Source organism: Mus caroli, unplaced genomic scaffold (genome assembly GCF_978045245.1).
Source record: "Mus caroli unplaced genomic scaffold, Mus_caroli_1 scaffold_9, whole genome shotgun sequence".
Classification (NCBI taxonomy): Eukaryota; Metazoa; Chordata; class Mammalia; order Rodentia; family Muridae; genus Mus; species Mus caroli.
In genome coordinates, this window is record NW_028227264.1 from 32136627 (window position 1) to 32162197 (window position 25571).

At 38.7% G+C, this 25571-nt stretch overlaps 1 protein-coding gene and 1 long non-coding RNA gene across 2 annotated transcripts; one reads left to right on the forward strand and one right to left on the reverse strand.

Annotated features, from left to right (window-relative positions):
* Nucleotides 1-1076: 1076 nt before the first annotated feature.
* Nucleotides 1077-10809, reverse strand: LOC147002612 (uncharacterized). Its single transcript, XR_015048388.1, has 3 exons — nt 10701-10809; nt 8428-8799; nt 1077-3217 (listed from the first exon to the last, which is right to left on the reverse strand). It is a non-coding gene; the product is annotated as an uncharacterized LOC147002612 (long non-coding RNA).
* A 116-nt stretch (nt 10810-10925) lies between these two features.
* Nucleotides 10926-25016, forward strand: Rsph4a (radial spoke head component 4A). The gene is made up of 6 exons (XM_021175099.3): nt 10926-11740; nt 13971-14205; nt 14786-15523; nt 17227-17371; nt 18676-18793; nt 20747-25016. Exons 1-6 carry the CDS (start codon nt 11061-11063, stop codon nt 20976-20978), a joined length of 2148 nt encoding a protein of 715 aa, XP_021030758.1. The 5' UTR covers nt 10926-11060; the 3' UTR covers nt 20979-25016.
* The last annotated feature ends 555 nt before the right edge of the window (nt 25017-25571 follow it).

Below are 25571 nucleotides of genomic sequence, written 5' to 3' on the forward strand. Positions count from 1 at the left end.
ATGAAAGGATGGACCATCTAGAGACTGCCGTATCCAGGGATCCATCCCATAATCAGCTTCTAAACGCTGACACCATTGCATACACTAGCAAGATTTTGCTGAAAGTACCCAAAGATAACTATCTCTTGTGAGACTATGCAGGGGCCTAGCAAACACAGGAGTGGATGCTCACAGTCAGCTATTGGATGTATCACAGGGCTCCCAATGGAGAAGCTAGAGAAAGTACCCAAGGAGCTAAAGGGATCTGCAACCCTATAGTTGGAACAACATGATGAACTAACCAGTACCCCGGAGCTCTTGTCTCTAGCTGCATATGTATCGAAAGATGGCCTAGTCGGCCATCACTGTAAAGAGAGGCCCATTGGACTTGCAAACTTTATATGCCCCAATATAGGGGAATGCCAGGGCCAAAAGAATGGGAATGGGAGGGTAGGGAAGTGGGGGGCGGTATGGGGGACTTTTGGGATAGCATTGGAAATGTAATTGAGGAAAATATGTAATAAAAAAAAACAGTGGGAAAAAAAAAAAAAAAAAAACGGGTGAGATGAACAGAAATGGTAAGCCAAGACTGGTAAGTCTAGGTAGTAGAAACAGTCTTGATATTGAAGCTCAGTTTAGACTGCCCTCCACTCTGGAAGATGTGCTTACCTTCTCCTTTGCTCTCAACCGCTGCAAAATATAATCTAGACTACCTGCTCACTCTGCATGCCCCTGGTGTAAATTCTTTGCCTTAAGGAACACAAGAACAAGGAGACTACATAGAATGTGTAATTAACTGCAAAATAGTCCTGCTACTATGTGAGATTGCTTTCCACCCCTTAGTGTCTTCTTCAGTTGCTTTATTTGGTGTCTTTACATATTATTGGTAGATATCTTTCACTTTCTTGCTTAACTCATTAACAGAACTAATTTGGCATGCAAAGGAGGACAATTATTGCTGGGAGAAAAATAGGACTTGGAGACATTTTGTGAATTACCCAATAGTTTAAAGTAGAACTCAGTGTGCATTTAATGAAACTCCTTAAAAGAATGAATCATTCATATTTACATTTACATTTAAAATTTGGGAACAGATTTCCACTTGAATAGCATATCATGTAGAGTGTATGATACAGATAAAGCATATTATTGAAATTGTTTAAAATTCAATGATTCTAGAAAAATAACTGATGTGAAAATTCATTAATGTTCTTAATTTTAATTATTCCTAAATTGGAAGCATCTCATTAGGCCTTCACTTAATCTATCTATCTATCTATCTATCTATCTATCTATCTATCTATCTATCTATTTATTTTGTAAGTTACTGTGGCACTTTTATTTTTCTTTACACAATGACGTGTTGTTGGGGCCTAAGGTTCTCACTGAACAGTAGAAAACCAAAATTTGTCATTTCTAAAAAAATTAAGTACAAAAAACCTTACATAAATTAAAAGAATGGATACATATACAGGTGTCGATGCAAACGTTCCCTACTCAGGGCAAGTAACAACCCATGGCGGTCAGGAGGGAAAAACCAGAACGGAAACTGGGTCCTAAGGCTTGGACTTTCCCACCGTGTTAGACTAGCAAGAAGGAGTGGCAACTGGTTCAGGAGCCCTTGCCAGCCTCGGGAAACCTGGACGTCTGCTGTCGGTTAATACCCTGCACAGATCACTACGTGGAGCTCACAGAGATCCACCAGATTGGTGATTTCTCTTCCACAGTGTGCTCTCCCCAGCCACCAAGTGACTAAGCCACATGAACTAAGGACTAAATCAAGATATGCACAGGGTATTAATCATATACCAAGGGAGCAGTTAACTTAAATACAAGGTCAAAAATCAGCAACAAGTTCTACGATCCAGTGCTGATATCAGATACAAGCTTCAAAGACAAATTTCTTTTTAAAGGCTTATTCCAGTTTCATGAGGCTAACATGAGGTGTGTACATTTGCCAGGGCAAATCGATACTTCAGAATCAACTCATACAGCAGATGCCTGGCACCTGCTTAGTCCATCTAGAAGCATTTGCAGTGGACGATGGAGGGGCCCCGACTCATCGTAGTCCTGCTTGCTGATTCTCATCTGCTGGAAAGTGGACAGTGAGGCCAGGATGGAGCCGCCAATCCAGACTGAGTACTTGCGCTCAGGGGGAGCAATGATCTTAATCTTCATTGTGCTGGGTGCCTCCATCAGGCAGCTCATAACTCTTATCCAAGGAGAAAGATGCTGTAGTCATTGTCAATGACGAGTGCAGTGATTTCTTCTTCCATTGCAATCCACGAAGGATAGGGCTAGAAGCGCAGTGTAAGTAGGCAGCAGAGTGTCGGCCTTTACTTTTTGTATAATCATGAACAAATAAAAACCTAGAATCTTTTTTGATATATTTACTAAATTTATGCTGTTATATAATAGGCTCATAATGGAGGGAAGCAGGGAGTGATATAAATAATCTAATCCTATGAGACCACTGTCCATGAAGGAAAAACCAGACCAAGCCAAGTTGAATGAATCAATAGTATAGCATTTAATTCATACTTTTCTACAATGAAGAATTAATTTCTACTGCATAGGAGATTAATATGAAGTAACTGGAACCAAAGGGATGAAAAAAGAAACAGGGAAACAAAAATAAGAATAAGCCCTGGTACTGAAGGCCTTTGAAGAACAGAAACATAGTCACACCAAAACACAGAAACACAGTTCTTGTGTTATTCTAGGGTAAGAAACATTTAACTTTCCTAACCAAAGAGGAAATAGTCAGAGTAAAATATGATATCAAGGGTACACTAAGCTAAAGCCTGTGGTATCACACTCACATTTCATTGTAGAAAAGTATGAATTAAATGTTACACTCTGCTGCCGACTTACACTGCCAATCCCGATAACTTAAATTCAATCCTCAAGACATACAGAGTGGATGGAGAGAACTAGCACCTACAAGTTGTCCTCTGGGAGAATGTGTTTGTGTATGATACAAAAGTAAACAAATACTATGCATAAATGCATAAACAAATGAAAATAGGTAAAATGTAATGAAGTAATTTTAAAATCTGAAGGTATGATACCAGCAAATTTAACCTTCTACTACAAGACTAGCTGTTCAGGAATAGTCTCAGAATTTGGTGGCTGCAGATAGGATGGATCCCAAGGTGGAGTGGTCTCTGGATGGCCTTTCCTTCAGTCTCTGCTCCATATTATTTTGTCTCTGTGTTTCCATTAGACAGGAACAATTCTGTGTTAAAATTTTTGAGACGTGTGGGTTAACCCAACCCTCAATTCAGGGTCATGCCTATCTACTGGAGGTGGTCTCTACAGGTTCTATCTCCCCTTTGTTGGGTATTTCAGCTAATGTCATCCCCACTGACTCCTGGGAACTTCTAGGTTCCTTGGCATTTGGGACTTTCTAGTGGCTACCACTAGTTCTCCATCCCCCACCGCTACATATTTTGATTCATTTTCCTGACCCTACATACTTCTCTACTGTCCCTTCCCATACCTAATCCTGCCCCCTTTTTCCCCTTTCCCTTCTATTCCTCTCAGGTTCCTCCCCTTCCTAACTCCTGTGATTGTTTTGTTCCCTCTTCTAAGTAGAACTGAAACACCTACACTTTGTTCTTCCTTCTTCTTAAGCTCCATATTGTCTGTGAGTTATATCATGGGTATTCTGAGTGTTTGGGCTAATATCCACTTATCAGTGAGTACATACCACATGTGTTCTTTTGTGTCTGGGTTACCTCACTCAGGATGCTATTTTCTAATTCCATCTATTTGCCTGTAAGTTTCATGAAGTCATTGTTTTTAATAGTTGAGTAAGACTCCATTGTGTAAATGTACCACATTTTCTGTATCCATTCCTCTGTTGAAGGACATCTGGGTTGTTTCTAGCTTCTGTCTATTATTTTGAAAGGCTGTCATGAACATAGTACAGCATAGGTCCTTGTATTTGGAGCATCTTTACCAGTATCTGCCCAGTAGTGGTATAGCTGGGTCTTCAGTTAGAAATATTTCCAATTGTAGGAGGAGGTGTTGATATTAAAGTCTGTTTCCCTAATTGGTTCTTTGTTTGGTCAAAAATAAGACCAGGATCCAATTGCTGGGCAGAAGGAACAGGTAGGACTTCCAGGTCCCAGGAGGAAAAAGAGAGGCAGCAAGAAGAGGGGCTTTTCAGCCAGGCTTTGGAAGAAGTATCACAAACCAATCATTAAGATCTTGCGGAAGCTAGCACCAGTGGCCTCAACCACCAGTGGATAGTCAAGGAAGTTCAAGGAGGCTAGCTGATAGGAGCCATTAAGCTTAGGGCAGGAGGAGAGATGAGAATAATAAAAGGGCACACATTTCTGGGTGGAGGTATTTGAGCCCAGCAACTGTGTTAGTAGGCCAATTCTAAAGTAATAAAACTGTCTGAGTGTTTTCCAACAGTGAAGCAAAAGTGGGTAGAGAAGCAGGTTTGGAGCTGGAGGCTTGGCAAAGCTAAGCTGGGAGGAACAAAAGGGAAGCTGGAGGGGCCAGAACTCAGGCAACAGCTCCAGGGTCAGAGCTCCTAGCAAAGGCAGTACCATGTTTTTAAAACTACACTCAACATCCAATTTTCTGAGGAACCACCAGATTGTATTCCAAACTGGTTTTACCAGCTTTCAATCCCACCAGCAATGAAGGAGCTTTTCTCTTTCTCTACATCCTTGAAAGCATCTACTGTCCCCTGAGTTATTGATATGAGGTAGAATCTCACAGATGTTTTGATTTGCATTTCCCTGATGATTAAAAATGTTGAACATTTCTCTAGGTGCTTCTTGCCCATTTTATATTCCTCAGCTAAGAATTATTTGTTTAGCTCTGTATCCCATTTTTAATAGGGTCATTTGGTCCTCCAATGTTCTTTGTATATTTTGGATATTAGCCCTCTACTGAATGTAGGGTTATTAAAGATCTTTCTACAGTCTGTAAGTCACCATTTTATCCTATTGACAGTGTCCTTTGCCTTACAAAAGCTTTTCAATTTTATGAGATCTATTTGTCAATTGTTGATCTTAAAGCCTGAGCCATTCATGTTCTGTTCAGGAAATGTTCCACTGTGCCAATACATTCAAGGCTTTTTCCCATTTTTCTTCTAATAAATTTAGCATATCTAGTTTTATGTGGAGGTCCTTGATCCACATGGCCTTGAGCAGGAGATAAAAATGTATCGATTTGCATTCTTCTACATACAGACCAGCAGTTGAATTACCACCATTTGTTGAAAATGGCTTTGGCTAGGACTTCAAGTACAATGTTGAATAGGTAGGGAGAGAGTGGACAGCCTTGTCTAGTCCCTGATTTTAATGGGATTGCTTCCAGCTTCTCACCATTTACTTTGATGTTGGCTACTGGTTTGCTGTAAATTGCTTTTATCATGTTTAGATATGGGCCTTGAATTCCTGAACTTTCCAAGACTTTTATCATGAATGGGTGTTGGATTTTGTCAAATGCTTTCTCAGCATCTAAGGAAATGATCATGTGTTTTTTTGTCTTTGAGTTTGTTTATATACTGGATTACGTTGATGGATTTCTGTATATTGAACCATCCTTGCATCCCTGGGATGAAACCTACTTGGTCAGGATGGATGATTGTTTTGATGTGTTCTTGGATTCGGTTAGCAAGAACTTTATTGAGGATTTTTGCATCGATATTCATAAGGGAAATTGGTCTGAAGTTCTCTATCTTTGTTGAGTCTTTTTGTGGTTTAGGTATCAGAGTAATTGTGGCTTCATAGAATGAGTTGGGTTGTACTTGAAGTCCTAGCCAGAGCAATTAGAAAACAAAAGGAGATCAAGGGAATACAAATTGGAAAGGAAGAAGTCAAAATATCACTTTTTGCAGATGATATGATAGTATATATAAGTGACCCTAAAAATTCCACCAGAGAACTCCTAAACCTGATAAATAGCTTCATTGAAGTAGCTGGATATAAAATTAACTCAAACAAGTCAATGGCCTTTCTCTATAATAAGGATAAACAGGCTGAGAAAGAAATTAGGGAAACAATACCCTTCTCAATAGTCACAAATAATATAAAATATCTTGGCGTGACTCTAACTAAGGAAGTGAAAGATCTGTATGATAAAAACTTCAAGTCTCTGAAGAAAGAAATTAAAGAAGATCTCAGAAGATGGAAAGATCTCCCATGCTCATGGATTGGCAGGATCAACATTGTAAAAATGGCTATCTTGCCAAAAGCAATCTAGAAATTCAATGCAATCCGGATCAAAATTCCAACTCAATTCTTCAAGGAATTAGAAAGTGCAATCTGCAAATTCATCTGGAATAACAAAAAACCTAGGATAGCAAAAACTCTTCTCAAGGATAAAAGAACCTCTGGTGGAATCACCATGCCGGTCCTAAAGCTTTACTACAGAGCAATTGTGATACAAACTGCATGGTATTGGTATAGTGACAGACAAGTAGACCAATGGAACAAAATTGAAGACCCAGAGTTGAACCCACACACCTATGGTCCCTTGATCTTTGACAAGGGAGCTAAAACCATCCAGTGGAAAAAAGACAGCATTTTCAACAAATGGTGCTGGCACAACTGGTGGTTATCATGTAGAAAAATGCGAATTGATCCATTTCTATCTCCTTGTACTAAGGTCAAATCTAAGTGGATTAAGGAAGTCCACATAAAACCAGAGACACTGAAACTTATAGAGGAGAAAGTAGGGAAAAGCCTCGAAGATATGGGTACAGGGGAAAAATTCCTGAATAGAACAGCAATGGCTTGTGCTGTAAGATCGAGAATCGATAAATGGGACCTCATAAAATTGCAAAGCTTCTGCAAGGCAAAAGACACCATCAATAAGACAAAAAGGCCACCAACAGATTGGGAAAGGATCTTTACCTATCCAAAATCGGATAGGGGACTAATATCCAATATATACAAAGAACTCAAGAAGCTGGACTCCAGAAAATCAAATAACCCCATTAAAAAATGGGGCTCAGAGCTGAACAAAGAATTCTCACCTGAGGAATACCAAATGGCTGAGAAGCACCTGAAAAAATGTTCAACATCCTTAATCATCAGGGAAATGCAAATCAAAACAACCCTGAGATTCCACTTCACTCCAGTCAGAATGGCTAAGATCAAAAATTCAGGTGACAGCAGATGCTGGCGAGGATGTGGAGAAAGAGGAACACTCCTCCATTGTTGGTGGGATTGCAAGCTTTTACAGCCACTCTGGAAATCAGTCTGGCGGTTCCTCAGAAAATTGGACATAGTACTACCAGAGGATCCCGCAATACCTCTCCTGGGCATATATCCAGAAGATGTCCCAACCGGTAAGAAGGACACATGCTCCACTATGTTCATAGCAGCCTTATTTATAATAGCCAGAAGCTGGAAAGAACCCAGATGCCCCTCAATAGAGGAATGGATACAGAAAATGTGGTACATTTATACAATGGAGTACTACTCACCTATTAAAAACAATGAATTTATGAAATTCCTAGGCAAATGGATGGACCTAGAGGGCATCATCCTGAGTGAGGTAACCCAATCACAAAGGAAATCGCACAATATGTACTCACTGATAAGTGGATATTAGCCCAGAAACTTAGGATACCCAAGATATAAGATACGATTTGCTAAACGCATGAAATTCAAGAAGAACGAAGACCAAAGTGTGGACACTTTGCCCCTTCTTAGAAATGGGAACTAAACACCCATGGAAGGAGTTACAGAGACAAAATTTGGAGCTGTGACGAAAGGATGGACCATGTAGTGATTGCCATATGCAGGGATCCATCCCATAATCAGCTTCCAAACGCTGACACCATTGCATACACTAGCAAGATTTTGCTGAAAGGACCCAGATATAGCTGTGTCTTGTGAGACTATGCCGGGGCCTAGCAAACACAGAAGTGGATGATCACAGTCAGCTATTGGATGGATCACACGGCCCCCAATGGAGGAGCTAGAGAAATTACCCAAGGAGCTAAAGGGAACTGCAACCCTATAGGTGGAACAACAATATGAACTAACCAGTACCCCAGAGCTCTTGTCTCTAGCTGCATATGTATCAAAAGATGGCCTAGTCGGCCATCACTGCAAAGAGAGGCCCATTGGACTTGCAAACTTTATATGCCCCAGTACAGGGGAACCCCAGGGCCAAAAAGGGGGAGTGGGTGGGTAGGGGATTGGGAGGGTGGGTATGGGGGACTTTTGGGATAGCATTGAAAATGCAAACAAGGAAAATACCTAATAAAAAAATAAATTATTAAAAAAATATTTTTCTCAAAATAAATGTGTTTAGACAATTTAAAAAGAGGGAATATAATAAATGGATCTTATGAAATAAAAAAAAAAAGAAAGAAAGAAAATGGCTTTGGTTTCTTTGTCAAAGATCAAGTGACCATAGGTGTCTGGATTCATTTCTGGGTCTTCAATTCTATTCCATTGATCTACATACCTGTGTCTGTTCCAGTATCATGTGGTTTTTTAACATTATTGTTCTGTAGTACAGCTTGAAATCAGAGATGGTGATTTCCCCAGAAGTTCTTTTACTGTTGAGAATAAGGTTTTGCTATCCTGGGGTTTTTTGTTGTTGTTGTTGTTATTCCAGATGAATTTGAGAATTGCTCTTTCTACCTCTGTTAAAAATTGAGTTGGAATTTTGATGGGAATTTGAATTGAATCTGTAGATTGCTTTTGGCAAGATGGCCATTTTTACTATATTAATCCTGCCGATCCATGAACATGGGTGATCTTTCTATCTTCTGAGATCTCCTTCTGTTTCTTTCTTCGGAGACTTGAAATTCTTGTCATACAGATCTTTCACCTGCTTGATTAGAGTCACACCAAGATATTTTATATTATTTGTGTCTATTGTGGAAGGTGTCATTTCCCCATTTTCCTTGTCAGCCCATTTATCCTCTGAGTAGAGGAAGGCTCCTGATTTGTTGAGTTAATTTTATATCAAGCCACTTTGCTGAAGCTGTTTATCAACTGCAGGAGTTCTCTGGTAGAATTTTAGGGGTCACCTATCTTATCACACTCAAATAGTGATATCTTGAATTCTTCCTTTGCAATTTGTATCCTTTTGACCTTTTGTTGTCTAAATGTTCTGGCTAAAACTTTGAGTACTACTATATTAAATAAATAGGGAGAGAGTGGGCAGCCTTACCTTGTACCTGATTTTATGAGACTGATTCAAGTATCTCTCCATTTAATTTGATGTTGGCTATTGGTTTGTTGTATATTGCTTTTATTTTGCTTAGGTATGTGTTTTGAATTTTTGATCTTTCCCAAACTTTTAACATGAAGGGTTGCTGTATTTTGTCAAAGGCTTTTTCAGCATCTACTGAGATAATCATGTGATTTTTTTTTTTTGGTTGAATTGTCTATATAGTGGATTACATTGAGCAATTTCCTTATATTGAACTATTCCTGCATCCCTGGGATGAAACCTACTTGACCATGGTGAATGATTGTTTTAATGTGTTCTTGGATTAGATTTGCAAGAATGTTGTTGAGTATTGTTGCATCAATATTTATAAGGGAAATTGGTCTGAAGTTCTCTTTCTTTGTTGGGTCTTTGTGTGGTTTAGGTATCAGCATAACTGTGGCTTCTTAGAACATATTAAGTAGTGTTCCTTCTGTTTCTATTTTGTGGAATAGTTTGAAGAGTATTTGTATTAGGTCTTCTTTGACTTTGGCTAATGAAAGCATGCTTCTTGAAGAGAAGAAGGCTTGAGGGTTTCCTCAAATATATTTATGACACAGAACTAAGAATTTTGTATCTGAATACTTTTTATTTATACACTTGCATTATGTCAAGGTCATATGACATTGAGCTGAAGAGATAAACTCAAATAAACAATTTGTTAGAGATTCGCAATATAATGTAAAACTTATAAAGTTAAACTTGTAAATGAGACTGAAATTAAGGTCTCAGAAATTTATTGAGGACACCTATAGGGAAATACAGAAAAACAAATGTGCATTTGTATTTAGAGTCATGCTATAGTGTTGAAGAACTCTTAGAAGTTAATTTGAAGCATGGTGGATTTTAATTTAATCCATGAATTTAGCTCCTCAGGAAAGAAAAGAAAAGCTACATATTTTGATAGACTAGGTAATCATTTTGGTATGAATAAACATCACTGGCCTATAAATGTTTGTCTCTACACCTAACGTGCCCATCTTTGGGGCATTTGTGAAGCAGGCAATAGCTACACTCTAGTTTAAGAACTGACAACACTGAAATAAAGAAACCAAACTGCAGAATAGTATGCCAGGCTCTTCCTTGGGTCTTTGGAAGCAGACATAGGTGTGTTTCCAACAGAAAATTATAGTTTCAAATAAAACTATCTTTTAAAAATGTAGAAGGCTATGGCATCATGTCCTAATAGGGAACTTCCCTAGAATTCAGAGGCCTTGGGTTTCATACTTACCACCCAAATAGTAGGGAAAACAGAATGAAGAAATGCTGTTTGACTTTATGCATTTATCCTCCCATTCTATTTAAATAAACATTTTATTTAAATATTTTACTTATTTTTATGTATATGAGTACTCTATCTGCATGTACACCTACATGCCGGAATAGGACATCAGATCACATCAAAGATGATTTTGAGTCATTATTTGGTTGCTGGGAGTTGAACTCAGGACCTTGGAAGTGCCACACTTTATATACGTTACTCATACTTCATATCCATAACCTAGATCAAACTGTCATACCTTAAAAGACCTCCAACACCGGATCACAGTTCCACCTTTGTTCTCATCTTGCAGGTCTTGGTTCCCAAAACAAAATAAAACAAACAAAACGAAAGGTAGGGTTCCGATTGGCTGAGCTAGGAAGAGGGACAGAGACTTCACCAAATCACAAAACTAGTCTCCTCCCCCAAATCCTAGCAACAGGGCTGTTTGATTTTACACAGAGCAAGCCAGCCTGGGGTTGCTATGGAGACCGGACGCTTGCAACCTGTGGAGGCAGGTTGATCCAGGAATTGATCACTTAGAAGATCTCAGCAAAGCCCCGTGTTGTTTCCTTCCATAGCTTCACGCTCCGTTCACGTGACTTATTTCTGAACTCCTATGGAAAACTCTACCTCTCTGAAACAAGAAAAGGAAAATCAAGAGCCAGGGGAAGCAGAGAGATTATGGCAAGGAGAGTCAGAGGTCTCTCCCCAGGAGCCTGGTCCCCCATCACCTGAGTACCGGGAAGAGGAACAAAGGACAGACACCGAACCTGCGCCCAGAATGAGCCCCTCTTGGAGCCACCAGTCTAGAGCCAGTCTGTCTACGGGAGACCTCACCGCTGGACCATCCTCTCCTCCCCCTCCTCCTCTGGAGTCTCATTCCACTCCTCTCAACACTGAAACTACTCAGGATCCTGTAGCTGCATCACACGCAGAGAGGACCCCTAATGGGATCACTGACACCGTGACGCCTTATTCTGATCCTTGGGAATCATCTTCTGCTGCAAAACAATCAACTCCTCACTACACAAGCCATGCAGAGGAAAGTACCTTCCCCTTCCCGCAGTCTCAGACACCCCACCCTGACCTGGGTGGGCGAAGGGATGCCAGCAGGAACAAGTCCAAGCACAAAGGGCTGAGATTTGACCTTTTACAAGAGGAAGACTCAAACAGTAACTGTGATCCAGACCAGCCTGAGGTTGGAGCCAGTGAAGCAGCCCAGAGTATGCTTGAGGTGGCCATTCAGAATGCAAAAGCCTACCTGCTGAGTACCAGCAGCAAGTCTGGCTTAAATCTGTAAGTATCACAGTGGGGGTGGGGTGACAATAAAGGGGGTGGGCAGGAGCAGAGTAAGGTATTTCTGTGAAAATATGTTGGAGACAAAAAGAGAATAGAATCTGAAAGGATTTCATTTGAAAAAGAAAGTTACTGGATATGGTGGCTTTTAATTCCAGAACAAAGATCGGGAGGTAGAGGCTAATAGGCTATAGGCCCACCTATTTCCACAGCATGTTCCAGGTCACCCAGGGCAACACAGTGGGACCCTGTCTAAAGGTAAATAGTTGATAGACAGATGACAAACAGACAGACAAAAAGGAGTAAAAATAAAATACAAAGGTAGTAAATTAGTGAGATAACTGCATTTAACACTTAAAACTGGGGCCCTGGTGATAATTCTTTTAGGTCTTTGAAGACCCTAGACACATAGTTTGGTTGGTTGTTTGCAGGAGTGGGGTTGTTCTTGTTGTTTGTTTGTTTATTCTTGGCTTGGAAGAGATTGTAAAGTCATGAAATCTAAGCATGTCCCCAGGATGTTTGTAGATTGTATAACTGCCTATAGTGATAGCGTGCATTCTTGTAACCAATTGAGAACTTGTGTAGCTTGATTTTATGTTCATTCCCAGGCCAGTGCTATGGTGACCTTCCATCCTCGTTTTCTTAAGATTGTCCTAAGATTTGAGCACAGAAAGTTCTGCATCTTGTATTCTACAGGAAAGCAGAAAACGTGGTTACTTCTAAAACATGCTAGGTCTTTCTTTTAAACATGTGGTAACCAACTATCCAGGTATGGTCTTGACATCCATTGCAGCTTTAACATGAGAACTCGTAATAGTATAGCTTTCTAAAAACTCTTGCTTCTAAACAACTGAACTGTGTGACTAGGATTTTCAAAGACCTATAAGTCTGGTGCTTGAGACATACAGATTGCCTCTTATGAAAAGTACAATTAATTGGTGAGAGGATAAATGAAGTTCTACTAATTTAGTTGTGAAATGGAAAAGAACAAAATACTACATTCACCACTTCAGAGGAGGATCACACATCTAATAATATTTGCACAGCACAAATTAGCCTGGGTGGAGGAAAAATAAAAGGACACAAAGTTGGGTGGTAGAGGAGGGCATGATGGATGTGAAAGAGTTGGGAAAGGGAAGGTGAATACGGTCAAACACATAAAATTCTCAAAGAACTAACAAATATAGTTTTGAAAAAGGGGGAAAGTAAATAATTTGATAACTTATCTTTTAGTGTATGTGGGTAGATGGCAATATAAAATGCATTCTTTGGGGGCCTGAAAACATTGTTATTTTCAAAATATGATGTAGGGGTTGGAAATAGGGCTCAGTGGTTAAGAGCACTAGTTGCTCTTGCAGATTAAGATTCAGTAGGCAGCACCCATGGTATTCACAGCTATCTGTCAACTCCAGTTCCAGGGGGTACAGGGATACAATAACTTCTGACCTCCTCAGGAACCAGCATGCAAATGTTGTACACACATATAAGGAAATGCATAGGAAAACACTCAAATAGATTAAATAAAATAAATCTTTTTTTTTTAATGTAGGAGCTGGAGAAATGGCTCTGCAATAATGAGGTTCATGTTCTTTCAGAGGACTAGAGTTTGGTTTCCATCACCCATATCAGGCAGGTCACAAGCAACTGTATTGCAGATTACAGGAGATCTGACATGTTCTAGTCTCCATGGGCACTTACTTGCTTTCACATGCAAATACCCACATGCATAGACATGATTGGAAGAAAAGATTTTAAAATGCATAAGATGGTAAGGATATAGCTCTTAAAGAGTTAGTGGGACTTGGATATCTAAATATATTATATTTTATGTAAAATATATTTTATGTAAAATATAATATAATTAGATATCCATAGGCAAGGATGGGGAACAAAAAAGAATTTAAGGTAAGAGAGTAAAAACTGTTCATCACTGATGGTATATAGCTTATAGCTAAGAGATTCCATTTTGAGAACTGAAATGAGAAAATAACTGATTTGTACTGTATATCATGCTACTATGTCCTCCTCTACTATCTTAAATATCTACATCATATTATAGAACATACTTAAACAAATTCTAGATTCCATCTGGAGTGATAGACAATACCTTCACTTAAATTCTCTTAAGAGTTCAAAATTTTTAACTTCCCTAAAACCCAACTGGGTTTGCATCAAATCTTTTTTAAGTGTTCAGGATGTATATGTTATCTGGAATTTTCTATTTACATAGATATGACCATCTTTCTAAAGTGTTGACCAAGATACTAGATGAACGTCCTGCAGATGCTGTTGACATCATTGAAAATATCAGCCAAGATGTGAAAATGGCACATTTTAATAAAAAATTAGATACACTCCACAATGAAAATGAGATGCTTCCAGCATATGAAATAGCAGAGACACAAAAGGCTCTTTTTCTCCAGGGACATTTGGAAGGTGCTGATTCAGAACTGGAGGAGGAAATGGTAAGTGATTACCAACTATCCCAATATGATTAATGAGCACTAGGACTCAGAGATGAGTGGGGTGTGCTTCATGAACACACCATTCTAATGACCAACAAGATGCTACTAATGAACAGAGTTTTCTAACATCCCTTCAAGCCTTTTATAATCAATGAATTTCACTATAATCATATGATGACTTTTTTTTTTCCTGAGACAGGGTTTCTCTGTATAGCCCTGGTTGTCCTGGAACTCACTCTGTAGACCAGGCTGGCCTCGAACTCAGAAATCTGCCTGCCTCTGCCTCTGCCTCCCAAGTGCTGGGATTAAAGGCGCCACCACTGCCCGGCTGCCTGGTTAAATTCTTATCATTAGTAATTATTAAATTCTTTCTAAGCATCCTATAAAAATTGTAATATCAATGAGTATAATACACAATTGTTGTAAGAAGTTATATACTTGAGGGAAGAACTGAAGTTTGGGGATTAACACAATTCGGTAAATATCATGAAAGAAACAGTAAAGCTAGAATCAAGACACAAAAATAGGCAAACATTCCTCTTATGAGTAAAACTTTAACCACGGATATTTGTTTTCCTAGGCAGAAAGTTCTCTGCCCAATGTGATGGAATCAGCTTATTATTTTGAACAAGCTGGAGTTGGTTTGGGGACAGATGAGACTTACCGAGTATTCCTCGCCCTCAAGCAACTTACTGATACACACCCAATCCAAAGATGTCGCTTCTGGGGCAAGATCTTGGGTCTGGAAATGAACTATATTGTTGCTGAAGTGGAATTTCGTGATGGTGAAGATGAAGAGGAGGTGGAAGAAGAAGGGATAGCTGAGGAGAGGGACAATGGAGGAAGTGAAGCCGGTGAAGAGGAGGAGGATGAATTACCTAAGTCCTTGTATAAGGCCCCACAGGTTATACCTAAGGAAGAAAGTAGAACGGGTGCCAACAAGTATGTCTATTTTGTTTGCAATGTGCCTGGAAGGCCATGGGTAAGGTTACCATCAGTTACACCTGCACAAATTGTCACTGCAAGAAAAATCAAGAAATTTTTCACTGGGCGACTAGATGCAGCTGTCATAAGCTACCCACCCTTCCCAGGAAATGAGAGCAATTACTTAAGAGCACAAATTGCCCGAATTTCAGCAGGGACCCATGTCAGCCCTCTAGGATTCTATCAGTTTGGTGAAGAGGAAGGAGAGGAAGAAGAGGTGGAAGGTGGTCGAGACAGCTATGAGGAAAACCCTGACTTTGAAGGCATCCAAGTGATTGACTTGGTGGAGTCTCTATCCAATTGGGTTCATCACGTGCAGTATATTCTTCCTCAGGTATGGGAGTATTCAAGTAGTACATAGATACAGATTTAAATGGGATCTAAAATTACTCTATTTGTTATATTTTAAATATTGGTGTGTATTAACTTTGTCAATAGTTTTTACTCTACTATATAAAATGTTTATGTAAGAAATACTAAAACATTATGGCAGAAACAAAATCCAGTTTTTTACAGTGGTTATACATTCAGACCTTCTTGTCCTAAGTACACTATATGTAATAAGTTACATAAAGACAAGTGATTCATTCCTCAAAACCCAATGAGAGCAGGACTACCTTAATTTTTATACTGAGGGGTTGAGGCAGACTTGTTGGGAGAAATAGTAAAACAACGTTAGCTAATACATTCATTATAGAGTGAGATGTGAGACAAAGATCTCAGAGCCATTACCCTGAAACATCTGCTACACTCCTCCATCACAGGTAGAACATCTTCATCCTAAATCAATATAGATAAAAGCTGCTTCTGAATACTCCAAGTAAGAGTTATTATCAGAGAAATTAGAACCCCAATCTTGTCCCATTTAAAATTTTGTTACTGATAATTAGCATCGGAAAGGGATACAAGAGAAAATAACTGACTAAATATCATCAAAATGCATTATATAACTATACGAAAACATCACAATAAACAATATTTTTCAATTAATATATGCTAATAAAAAAACAAATACTAAAAAAGAATACTGTGAAGGCCAGATATGTACCATTCTTAACCATTTAACTGGAGCCATCATGGCAGTGTCTTAAAACTGTTTATATTTTAGGAATATTCTATAAATAAGGAAGTATAAGAACTGGACATGAGTGTTCATCTGAGTGTCCTTTCTGATCTTCTAAAACACCCAAGTTTGGTTCCTGGTATCCCTGTCAGATACCTCATTGCTTTAGGCTTGTGATTCCAGCTTCAGGATATCGGATATCTTCTTCTGACTTCCATGAACACCTGCACACATGTGGCACACACACACAGACACACACACACACACCAAATCCTTAAAAAAGAGGAAATTATAATGATGAATTTTTTTGAGACATGGTCTAATTATGTATCTGTGACTAGACAGGTACATGCTATGTAGATCAGACTAACCATGAACTAAGAGATCTTCCTGCCTCTGCCTCCTGAATACTGGAATTAAGTGTGTACCACAATGCCTAACCTTAATGATGGAATTTTAAAATGTTCAATGGTCTTAAAACCTTTCTGATGATTTCTAATCTAAAATAACATATCAATAAAATCAATGAGAACATTTTAAAAGAAATTAAAAATGTATTTTTGAAAACCATCATTTATTTCATTCACATAAAGAATTGCAAACTAGTAAAATGTATTACTACCATTTCCACTAATTTTGTGCCCATATTAAAGCATGCATAGACCTGTAGCTCCAAGAAATAGAAACATTTTTGAAATAACTAGTATAGGTTTGTTATGTGCTTCTTGTAGTAACTTAGATGGGATTAATACTTGGCAAAAGTATAGAGAATGAATAAACTGTGTGTGATGGTGTCAGCAAACCTATCACTCTGAAAGCTTAAGCAGGGAGATCCTATAAAGTGACCCTGTGTCAGAATAGTTGATCCATTTCTCCCACAGAAAAGTCTCATCTTGAACTATGAACTAATATGAATATTCTGAGATTTGTAGCATTTTCATTAATACATCAAACCTTGCAACATTCATTGCCAGGGTCGCTGTAATTGGTTCAACCCTATACAAAAAGATGAAGAGGAAGAAGAGGAAGAGGAAGAAGATGAAGAAAAGGGGGAAGAACCTGATTACATAGAGCAGGAAGTAGGACCTCCTCTTTTGACACCAATCTCTGAAGATTTGGGTAAATTTACATGACTGTTAATGAGGAATTCATAAACTATATGTTACACACATTGTGTAGTAAATATGGCACCATTGGAGACTCAAAAAGTGGGCAGGGAGATAGGTCTCACCCCTTCTCTCCTTCCTGGGTTCTGGAATGCTATGGCTACACTGCTATGCCATGAAAGATGCTGAAGGGGTCATGCCCAGAGCAAACATAAATGGGCTGTAACTAACTGGAAAAGTTGGCATCATTCTTTTCTTGTATTCTGTGTATCACACATAGCATAGCTACAGTAAAATAATGTAGGAGGTCTGTACTTGCCTCTTAATCTATGCTACTTTTTGTATTTCTTCCTATATTGTTTTGCTTGAAACTCATTAGTGTCTTCCACAGTAATGAATTGCCTTTCCTTTGGTTATCATACTCTTCCCCCTGACTATACAAACCTTTTCTTTTTTCTACTAAACTATTAATATGTATTTTAAAATATACAACTCAGTATTGACATTTTTAAGTCCTCAAAATAATTTATAATAGTTAAATGCCTCTTTAATATACATGATGTCTTCTAAAGCTAAAAGTAGTATGCACTCAACCAGTTTTTAAAATCTATTTGGAATATTAAACATAGAAGTAGAAAAATAATCTCTTATGAGTCCTCTTATGAAAGGAAATTGTAACAGGTTCCTGATTAGACAGAAACCATTCCATCTCCAAGCGAGAATACACTGTAACTGTGGCTTCATAAAACGAATTGGGTAGTGTTCCTTCTGTTTCTATTTTGTGGAATAGTTTGAAGAGTGTTGTTATTAGGCTTTCTTTGAAGGTCTGATAGAACTCTGCACTAAACCCATCTGGTCCTGGTCCTGGGCTTTTTTGTTTTGTTTTTGGTTGGAAGACTATTAATGACTGCTTATATTTCTATAGGGGTTATGGGGCAGATTAGATGGTTTATGTGAACCTGATTTAACTTAGGTGTTTGGTATTTGTCTAGAAAATGGTCCATTTCATTCCAGATTTTCCAGTTTTGTTGAATATAAAACCTTTTCTTTAGTAAAGTCTGTTGCAAAAACGTTTATGAATATTTTTATACATTTATACATAACATACATGCATGTATATATGTGTACTACATGTGCATGCTTAAAATTATATTGATCTAGAATATTCATAAAGTACTCTTGATTTGATATCAAGCTGCTTTTAATTTTGTATAGCAAATGTTGTTGATTGCTTCATATTTATAAAAATCACTTCAGTTACCAGTAGATTCTTATGTGTTTAAGGGTTAAGTTTGAAAATTTCTCATTGGGTTCCAGGGATTCAGAATATACCCTCTTGGACAACACAGCTGTCCTCAAATCTCATTCCACAGTATGCCATTGCTGTCCTTCGCTCCAATCTTTGGCCTGGAGCATATGCCTTTTCCAATGGCAAGTAAGTATCTGGCCACTCACAAAGCCATTTGTAACCAAACTCAACAGCTTATATTTTGGTTGAGTGTAAACCCAGTGCAAGCTTCAGCAGGACATCAAAGTGGAAAGGGTTTTATTTACCAACAGCAGGTAAGCACAACATCAAAATCCTTTTCTCTGGTCAAATCTATTGACCACCTCCCTGGTCAAAGGACAGAAGAAAGATAGTTTTGTTCAGGGAGCTCATCTCTTCATCCAGGGCAAGCATACTCCTGAGTGTACTAAGTTGTAAGCAGAATATTCACAACCATATTCAACTTACAGTCATAATCAAATAAGCAAAGATAACACATGTTAAGGCAAGTTTAGCAGATGGTCACAAATCATGTGGTTTATGACTTAAATCCTAGACAGAAATGACTCAGCAAGGTGAACTTGCATCATATACTTTAGATTGAAACAAAGGGCATTTTGAAAGTACATTAATATATGCATTTGGCTTTGAAAATGTTTGCCTTGCTTAGTGTCTGGCAATTTTTGTAGTTATTTAGGATCTGGAAATTATGTTATCACTGGAATGTTAAGCCAAGTTTAACTCATTGGCATGTTAGATATATATTGTATGATTTATTTAAATAAATTCTGTCATACAAGCATGAAATCCAGAGCTAGAGTAAATTCAGGGTTGTACCCTTTCATCCTAATTGTCACATTTATCTACAATGTACATGATTTTACATTGGCTTACTATGTTAGGGGACTAATGAAGAGTTAAAGATACAATTGAATTAGATATTTTGGTTGAGCATTTTGATGTTTCTTAAAATATGCTTTATTTATGCTATCACTTTCAAGGGAATTAGGTTCAATAGACTACTAAAAATTCCTTTATCCCTTTCTGAGAAAGAACACTGTTCCACTTGTTTTGTTTCTGTTTCTTTCTTAATGTCCAAAAGCTCAACTGAGTAGGCAAGAGCTGAGCTGCCATGGTTAGACTAGCTATTACAGCAAGCCTCATGCTCAGGAGTTAGTTGGTCAACACGAGAGTGTGTGTGTATAGAAAATTGGGTTGGATGAATGGGGGTGGTGGTGGAAGGAATTATAAGGAAAGAATATGATGAAATTTATGAAAAGAAAATTAAAACCCACACAAAGTCAGAAATGAAAGCCATGCTTTCAATTATTTACCATGATAGCATGAGGACTAGAAAGTTTGACTTTTCACCCTCATCGTTCTCTTCCCAGGGTCAGATAGATTTGAAGAAATGTGTATGTCACGGATATGTGGGTCTCATGAGGTCACCTCTTGAGAGGGAATCCCATGAAAAGGCTTAGGAACTTTTATGAGAGATGGGGTTGGGACTGTGTGTAGGAATGGGGTTTTAGCCTGAGATAGAACACTAAGAATAAAGACTCTTGAGTTAGGAATGCAAATGTTAAGAAGAAAATGGCCCACGTTGTGTGCAGACAGAATCCTTGACTGAAATTCCCTTTAGCGAAGGGGAGGGGATTATGCATTATGCATATCTATCAGTTGGTTATGCATTATATCTATTGTGGGATGGGGTGAGGCATACAAGGTGAAGCCTCTGCAATTTCCTATGATCAGGCTTGAAACAATAACACACCAATTTTTAGCCACACCTCTTATTCTTCACCCAGGCAAGGGATAACAACTTTTGAATTTTTGTGAAAAATATCTCTAAAAGATTAAATAACTGAATAACTGGAGGCCCGTTCTTGAGGGAGTTCTAGGTGTAGGGTGTACATCCATCTAAAAAGAAACTGGCCCTTTTTTCTTTCATAACCAACTTAGCAATTTAGATCAAATAATTTCATGTAATTGGGGACTATTTCACTCTATCATTTTAAATGCCATTAAAAAATTATGGTTCCAATATATGTAACAACACATTATTACTATAATGGGGTCGACTTTTTGTAAGACATAACTTTATTTTCTTTTCACTTATAGGAAGTTTGAAAACTTCTACATAGGCTGGGGTCATAAGTACTGTGTGGAGAATTACACACCCCCAAGCCCACCACCAGTTTATCAAGAATATCCCAGTGGACCAGAAATTACAGAAATCAATGATCCCAGTGTGGAGGAGGAACAGGCTTTCAGGATGACACAAGAGCCAGTTGCACTTTCAGCTGAGGAGAACGAAGAAACTGAAGATGAAGATGAGGACAATGAGGACTAATACAAAACTAGCCCAACCTTTTATGGCACTAACACACACACATCTTTTATGGGGGACTGATTTTATAGATGCATATATTGAACACACACACACACACACACACACGGGTTATATATATATAACACACACATAAATACTTTGAAAATGATGGTGCAAAATATTCCTTTAAAGTTACCAAGTGTGTGTGGGGCGGGGATGATAAACAGATGTCTCAGTGTTTATGAAAAATTTTGCCCTTTCTGAGGACAGGAATTCAGTTGCTAGTACCTATGTCAGGGGGCTTACCACTACCTGCAACTCCAAGTCTAGAAAATCTAATGCTCTCTTCTATCCTCCACAGGCACTGCACATGTGCATGTGTGCTAACACAAGTAAATCTTCCAAAAAAGATTTTAAAAGCTAGATGTGGTGAAATAAACCTTTAATCCCAATACTTGGGAGGCAGAGAGAGGAAGATTTCTATGAGTCCAAAGCCAGCCTGGTCTGGATAGCAAGCTCCAGGGAAGCCAACACACACACACACACACACACACACACACACACACACAAATGATATTGAAGACTATATATAGAACTGCAAGTGTTTACAGAAAGTAGCCAGTGGATTTTCCAGAAGCTCACCACATCACTGTTTTAATGACTATAGCTTATGTAATTAACACTTATATAATCATGCTTTGAAAAGATCTGAATTTCTGTTTTCTTTTTCTCCTTGACAGGGTCTCACTATATAGCTCTGGCTGTCCTGGAACTCACTATGCAGACCAGGTTGGCTACAAAAATCACATAGAGAGGCCTCTGCCTTTTAAGTGCTAGGATCGAAGGTGTGAATGCTCAAAGTTAATTTCCAACATGGCAAGTATTGATTGCTGTAATTCACAATGCTTCTAGGAAAATTCCAGTTTTTGAGTGTCAAGGGATATAGAATGCAAACCTTTGATAACCTGGACTAGAAAGACAGCTCAGTGGTTACCAGTACTTGTTACTCTTGCTGAGGACCTGGGTTCGATTCCCAGCATCTACATCATAGCTTGAAATCATCAGTTCTCAGGGATCTAGTATCCCTTTCTGACATTTATGTGTAACACACACACACACATGCAAAATACTCATAAACAAACCTCTAATAATCTAAAGCATTTATTTTAGCCTGTCAGAACTGGATGGAGATGTATTAAATCTGTAGCTGCTTGTGCTGAAGCCAATGAGACTGTGTATAAATACTGTGCATGTGCACGCATTCTCTTTCCTGGGTGAGTGTTCACAATTCCATAAGTGGAATAAAACCGGAAAGGGCAGTCAAATGTTTAGAGTTTTTGTTTTTCCCCAACTTCTCCATCAAACTTCTTCATCCTAAATTAGTTGGTGGAAATGAATTACACAGAGATGGGAGGTAGTGGTATCCAGACACTTCAGACTTACATTCTCTATCACTCTTAAAAAAAGAAAAAAAATCACTAAAAAGGCATTTAGAATTATTTTATTACTTTATGTGTATGGATGTTTTGCCTGCATGCATGCAAGTGTACCACATGCATGCCTGAAGCCTAATGAGGTCAGGAGAGGGCGTTGGTTCCCTGGAGTTACAGATGAGCCACCAAGTGGGTGCTGGTAATTGAATCCAGGTCTTTTTACAAGAGCAACTTACTCACTGAGCCAACTCTACATCCCTGACATTTTAAAATTTACATGTACTAGACATCATGAGATTGTGAATAAAACCTGTGTATTGTTTTTATTTTATTTATTTATTTTTGGTTTTTCGAGACAGGGTTTCTCAGTATAGCCCTGGCTGTCCTGGAACTCACTTTGTAGACCAGGCTGGCCTCGAACTCAGAAATCCACCTGCCTCTGCCTCCCGAGTGCTGGGGTTAAAGGTGTGCGCAAAGAGGAAATATAGAATTAAAGAGACTACAATTTGGTGAGAGGTGTGATACAACAAGGGTTCCACAGATCAGCACTTCTCAAACTCTGTACTAAAGGGCCAATTAAAAACAACTCAATGTGGTGTAGAACTGGGTCAGAGTAAGAGCACTTATCACTCTTGCAGAGGAGAGTTCAGATATCAGAACTTATATTCAGCAGATTCAACTACCTGTAACTCCAGCTCCCACAGATACGATAACTCTTTAGCTTCCACAGACTCTGCATGCAAGTGCACATATACCCACAAATAAAAACAATTCTTTAAAAAAAAAAGATTCAATTTTGTAACTTTTAGAAAACAATCATAGCAATTCACAATTTTCCATTTACCTTGTCATAGAATGGAACTTTGTAGCTCATTGGTCTACATTTATTAACACTGAGGTAAAGTAATTAGTTGTGTTTACCCCCATTCTTAAGAGCCATCAGATGGACTGCTATGGGGAAAAGGCTCCTAGCAGCAAGGGGTGCATTTTGGCAAGAGACTTTAGGTTGAACACAACTTGCAGTAAAAGGTATAGGGCTAGTTGAACCTACAGAGGCAAGGAGAGACTAGATAGTGTAGGAAGGCCATGACCCCAGAGACTGACCTGACAGAAGTGAGGGGATGAAGAGACGATCACAAACACAAAAAGGCTGGGATCAGGGAATCTAATAGACCCCTCAGCAACCCAGAATCTCGGTGTCTTTATTATACACAGCTGAAGAGAGAGGCAGGTTTTTGCACAGAGCCAGAAAAGGAGGCAAGGTTATTATATACACCTGAACAAGAGGGCAGGTTTGACTAATCTTAGTGAGCAGAGAAGTCTCTAAAGGGTAGCAGTCTTCAGACATGGGGTGGGAGATGAGAAAGCTACAGTAATATTTTCTGCACTCACTGTCACTATTCTGAGCCTAGGAAGGCTTTGCCATGCCCTTTGAGCTTCATCAGGGCTTTGCCATACACCATGCCTATGTCAACAAAACACATCCACTCAGGAATTCATTGGCTTTCCTACAGAATGGATTTTACAATCCACCAAGAAAAAGAAAAAGTAGTAAACCAAGTCATGTAAATACATGTAAAGGTTAGAACATTTAAGTTTTAATATTAAGGGCAAATTATAGAGAATTAAGACTGGGATACTCATTGGGAGGTTGTCTGATAATCTAGGTGATGGAAACACAACTAAACAGTAATATGAAAGGGAAATTGGTTGTCATGAGGACAGGTGGAAAGGGACCTGCCAGTGTTAAATTTTTGTTCTTAGAGCACAAGGTTCAGTCTTTGCTGGATAACTGAACTCCATGTATGTTCAAGGAGGTTCTTACTCTTTTGTAAACATCTTTTTAAATTGCTTAATATCCACTTCCTCTCATTTCCTTCTGAGGACTTCTGTTTTGCACCAATCATATGTACTCTCTTTGTAAACTGAAATTTGAACATTCTGCAACTTCTACCTTGATTGTTCTTGCTATAATTGACAAGAAAATTGTAGCCCCTAGTTGACTTGGTTCCAATCCATGTAAAGTAAATTATAGCCCCTTTATCTTCACAATAAATAACATGGAGACTTGGTATTTTTATTAGAAGATTCAGGCACTAAGGTAGGCAGATTCTGAGCTATTCTAACCCGACTCTACTGGCCTGGCCTACTTCCCAGTCATATGCCCCATTACTTACCATCTTAGTCTTGCCCTGACTGCTCCTGCGCCATCAGTGTCCTTGTGGTGAATCTCTATGTCCCACCTGAGCACCTTTCTTTCTTTCTCTGAGTACAGAAGTTCCACCTTCTCCTCTCCTGCCCAGCTAATAGTCTGATTACTCTTTATTGACCAATCAGAAGATGATGGAGAACAATGTTTTTTAAAACACTAAATCAGGAAATGCTTCATAATAATGATAATAACAAAATCCAGACTGCACCTAGATCTCCCAGTACTGAAATCAGCATTTGAATACACATAAAAATATTCCCCCCAACAAACCCACTTCTCTTCATTACCCACAGACTGTGAGTTTCTAAGACTCTTTCAATAATAATTCTCTTATTCATGAGGTATAATAAGATTCTTTCATACTTACAGACACGGGATATCTGACCACAATCTAGCACTCTTATCCTAAACCAGAAGAGATATAAGGTAGTGGACATATTGAACAAGAAAGCCCTTGATTTTAGAGTTGTTATGTATTAAAAGTGACTACTAAGCAGCGAGAAGGGAATCTCATGACACAGATAATAGAAGTATCCCCCCCCCCCCCCCCCCCGCAAACCACCCCTCCACGTTCAAAGTTTGGATTAGGCTGGTAGATCCAGTTATTGAGTTGACTGTACCTAGTCAGTGGATTAGGCACTGGATGGATTTATCTGATGTCCCTACTGGAGAACCACTTGAAGTAGGTCACTGTGGGTGTGCTTCTGAGCTTGTCCCTGGCCCCTTCTTGCCTCTCCCTCTGCTTTGTAGCCACAGTAAGTGGCTCTGCTCCAACACCACCACTGCCTAAAGCCATGATATTCTGTCTTACCAGAGTGAGCCTACCAAGCACTGAAACCTTGAAGCAAAATAAACCTTTCCTCCTTTAAACTGGCTCTCTTTTACCTGTCACAGCAATAAAACCCTGGTTAACACAACAGTGGAAAATACAGTGAGACTGCTGTGGGCTCCATCTTAGAGAATAGTTAT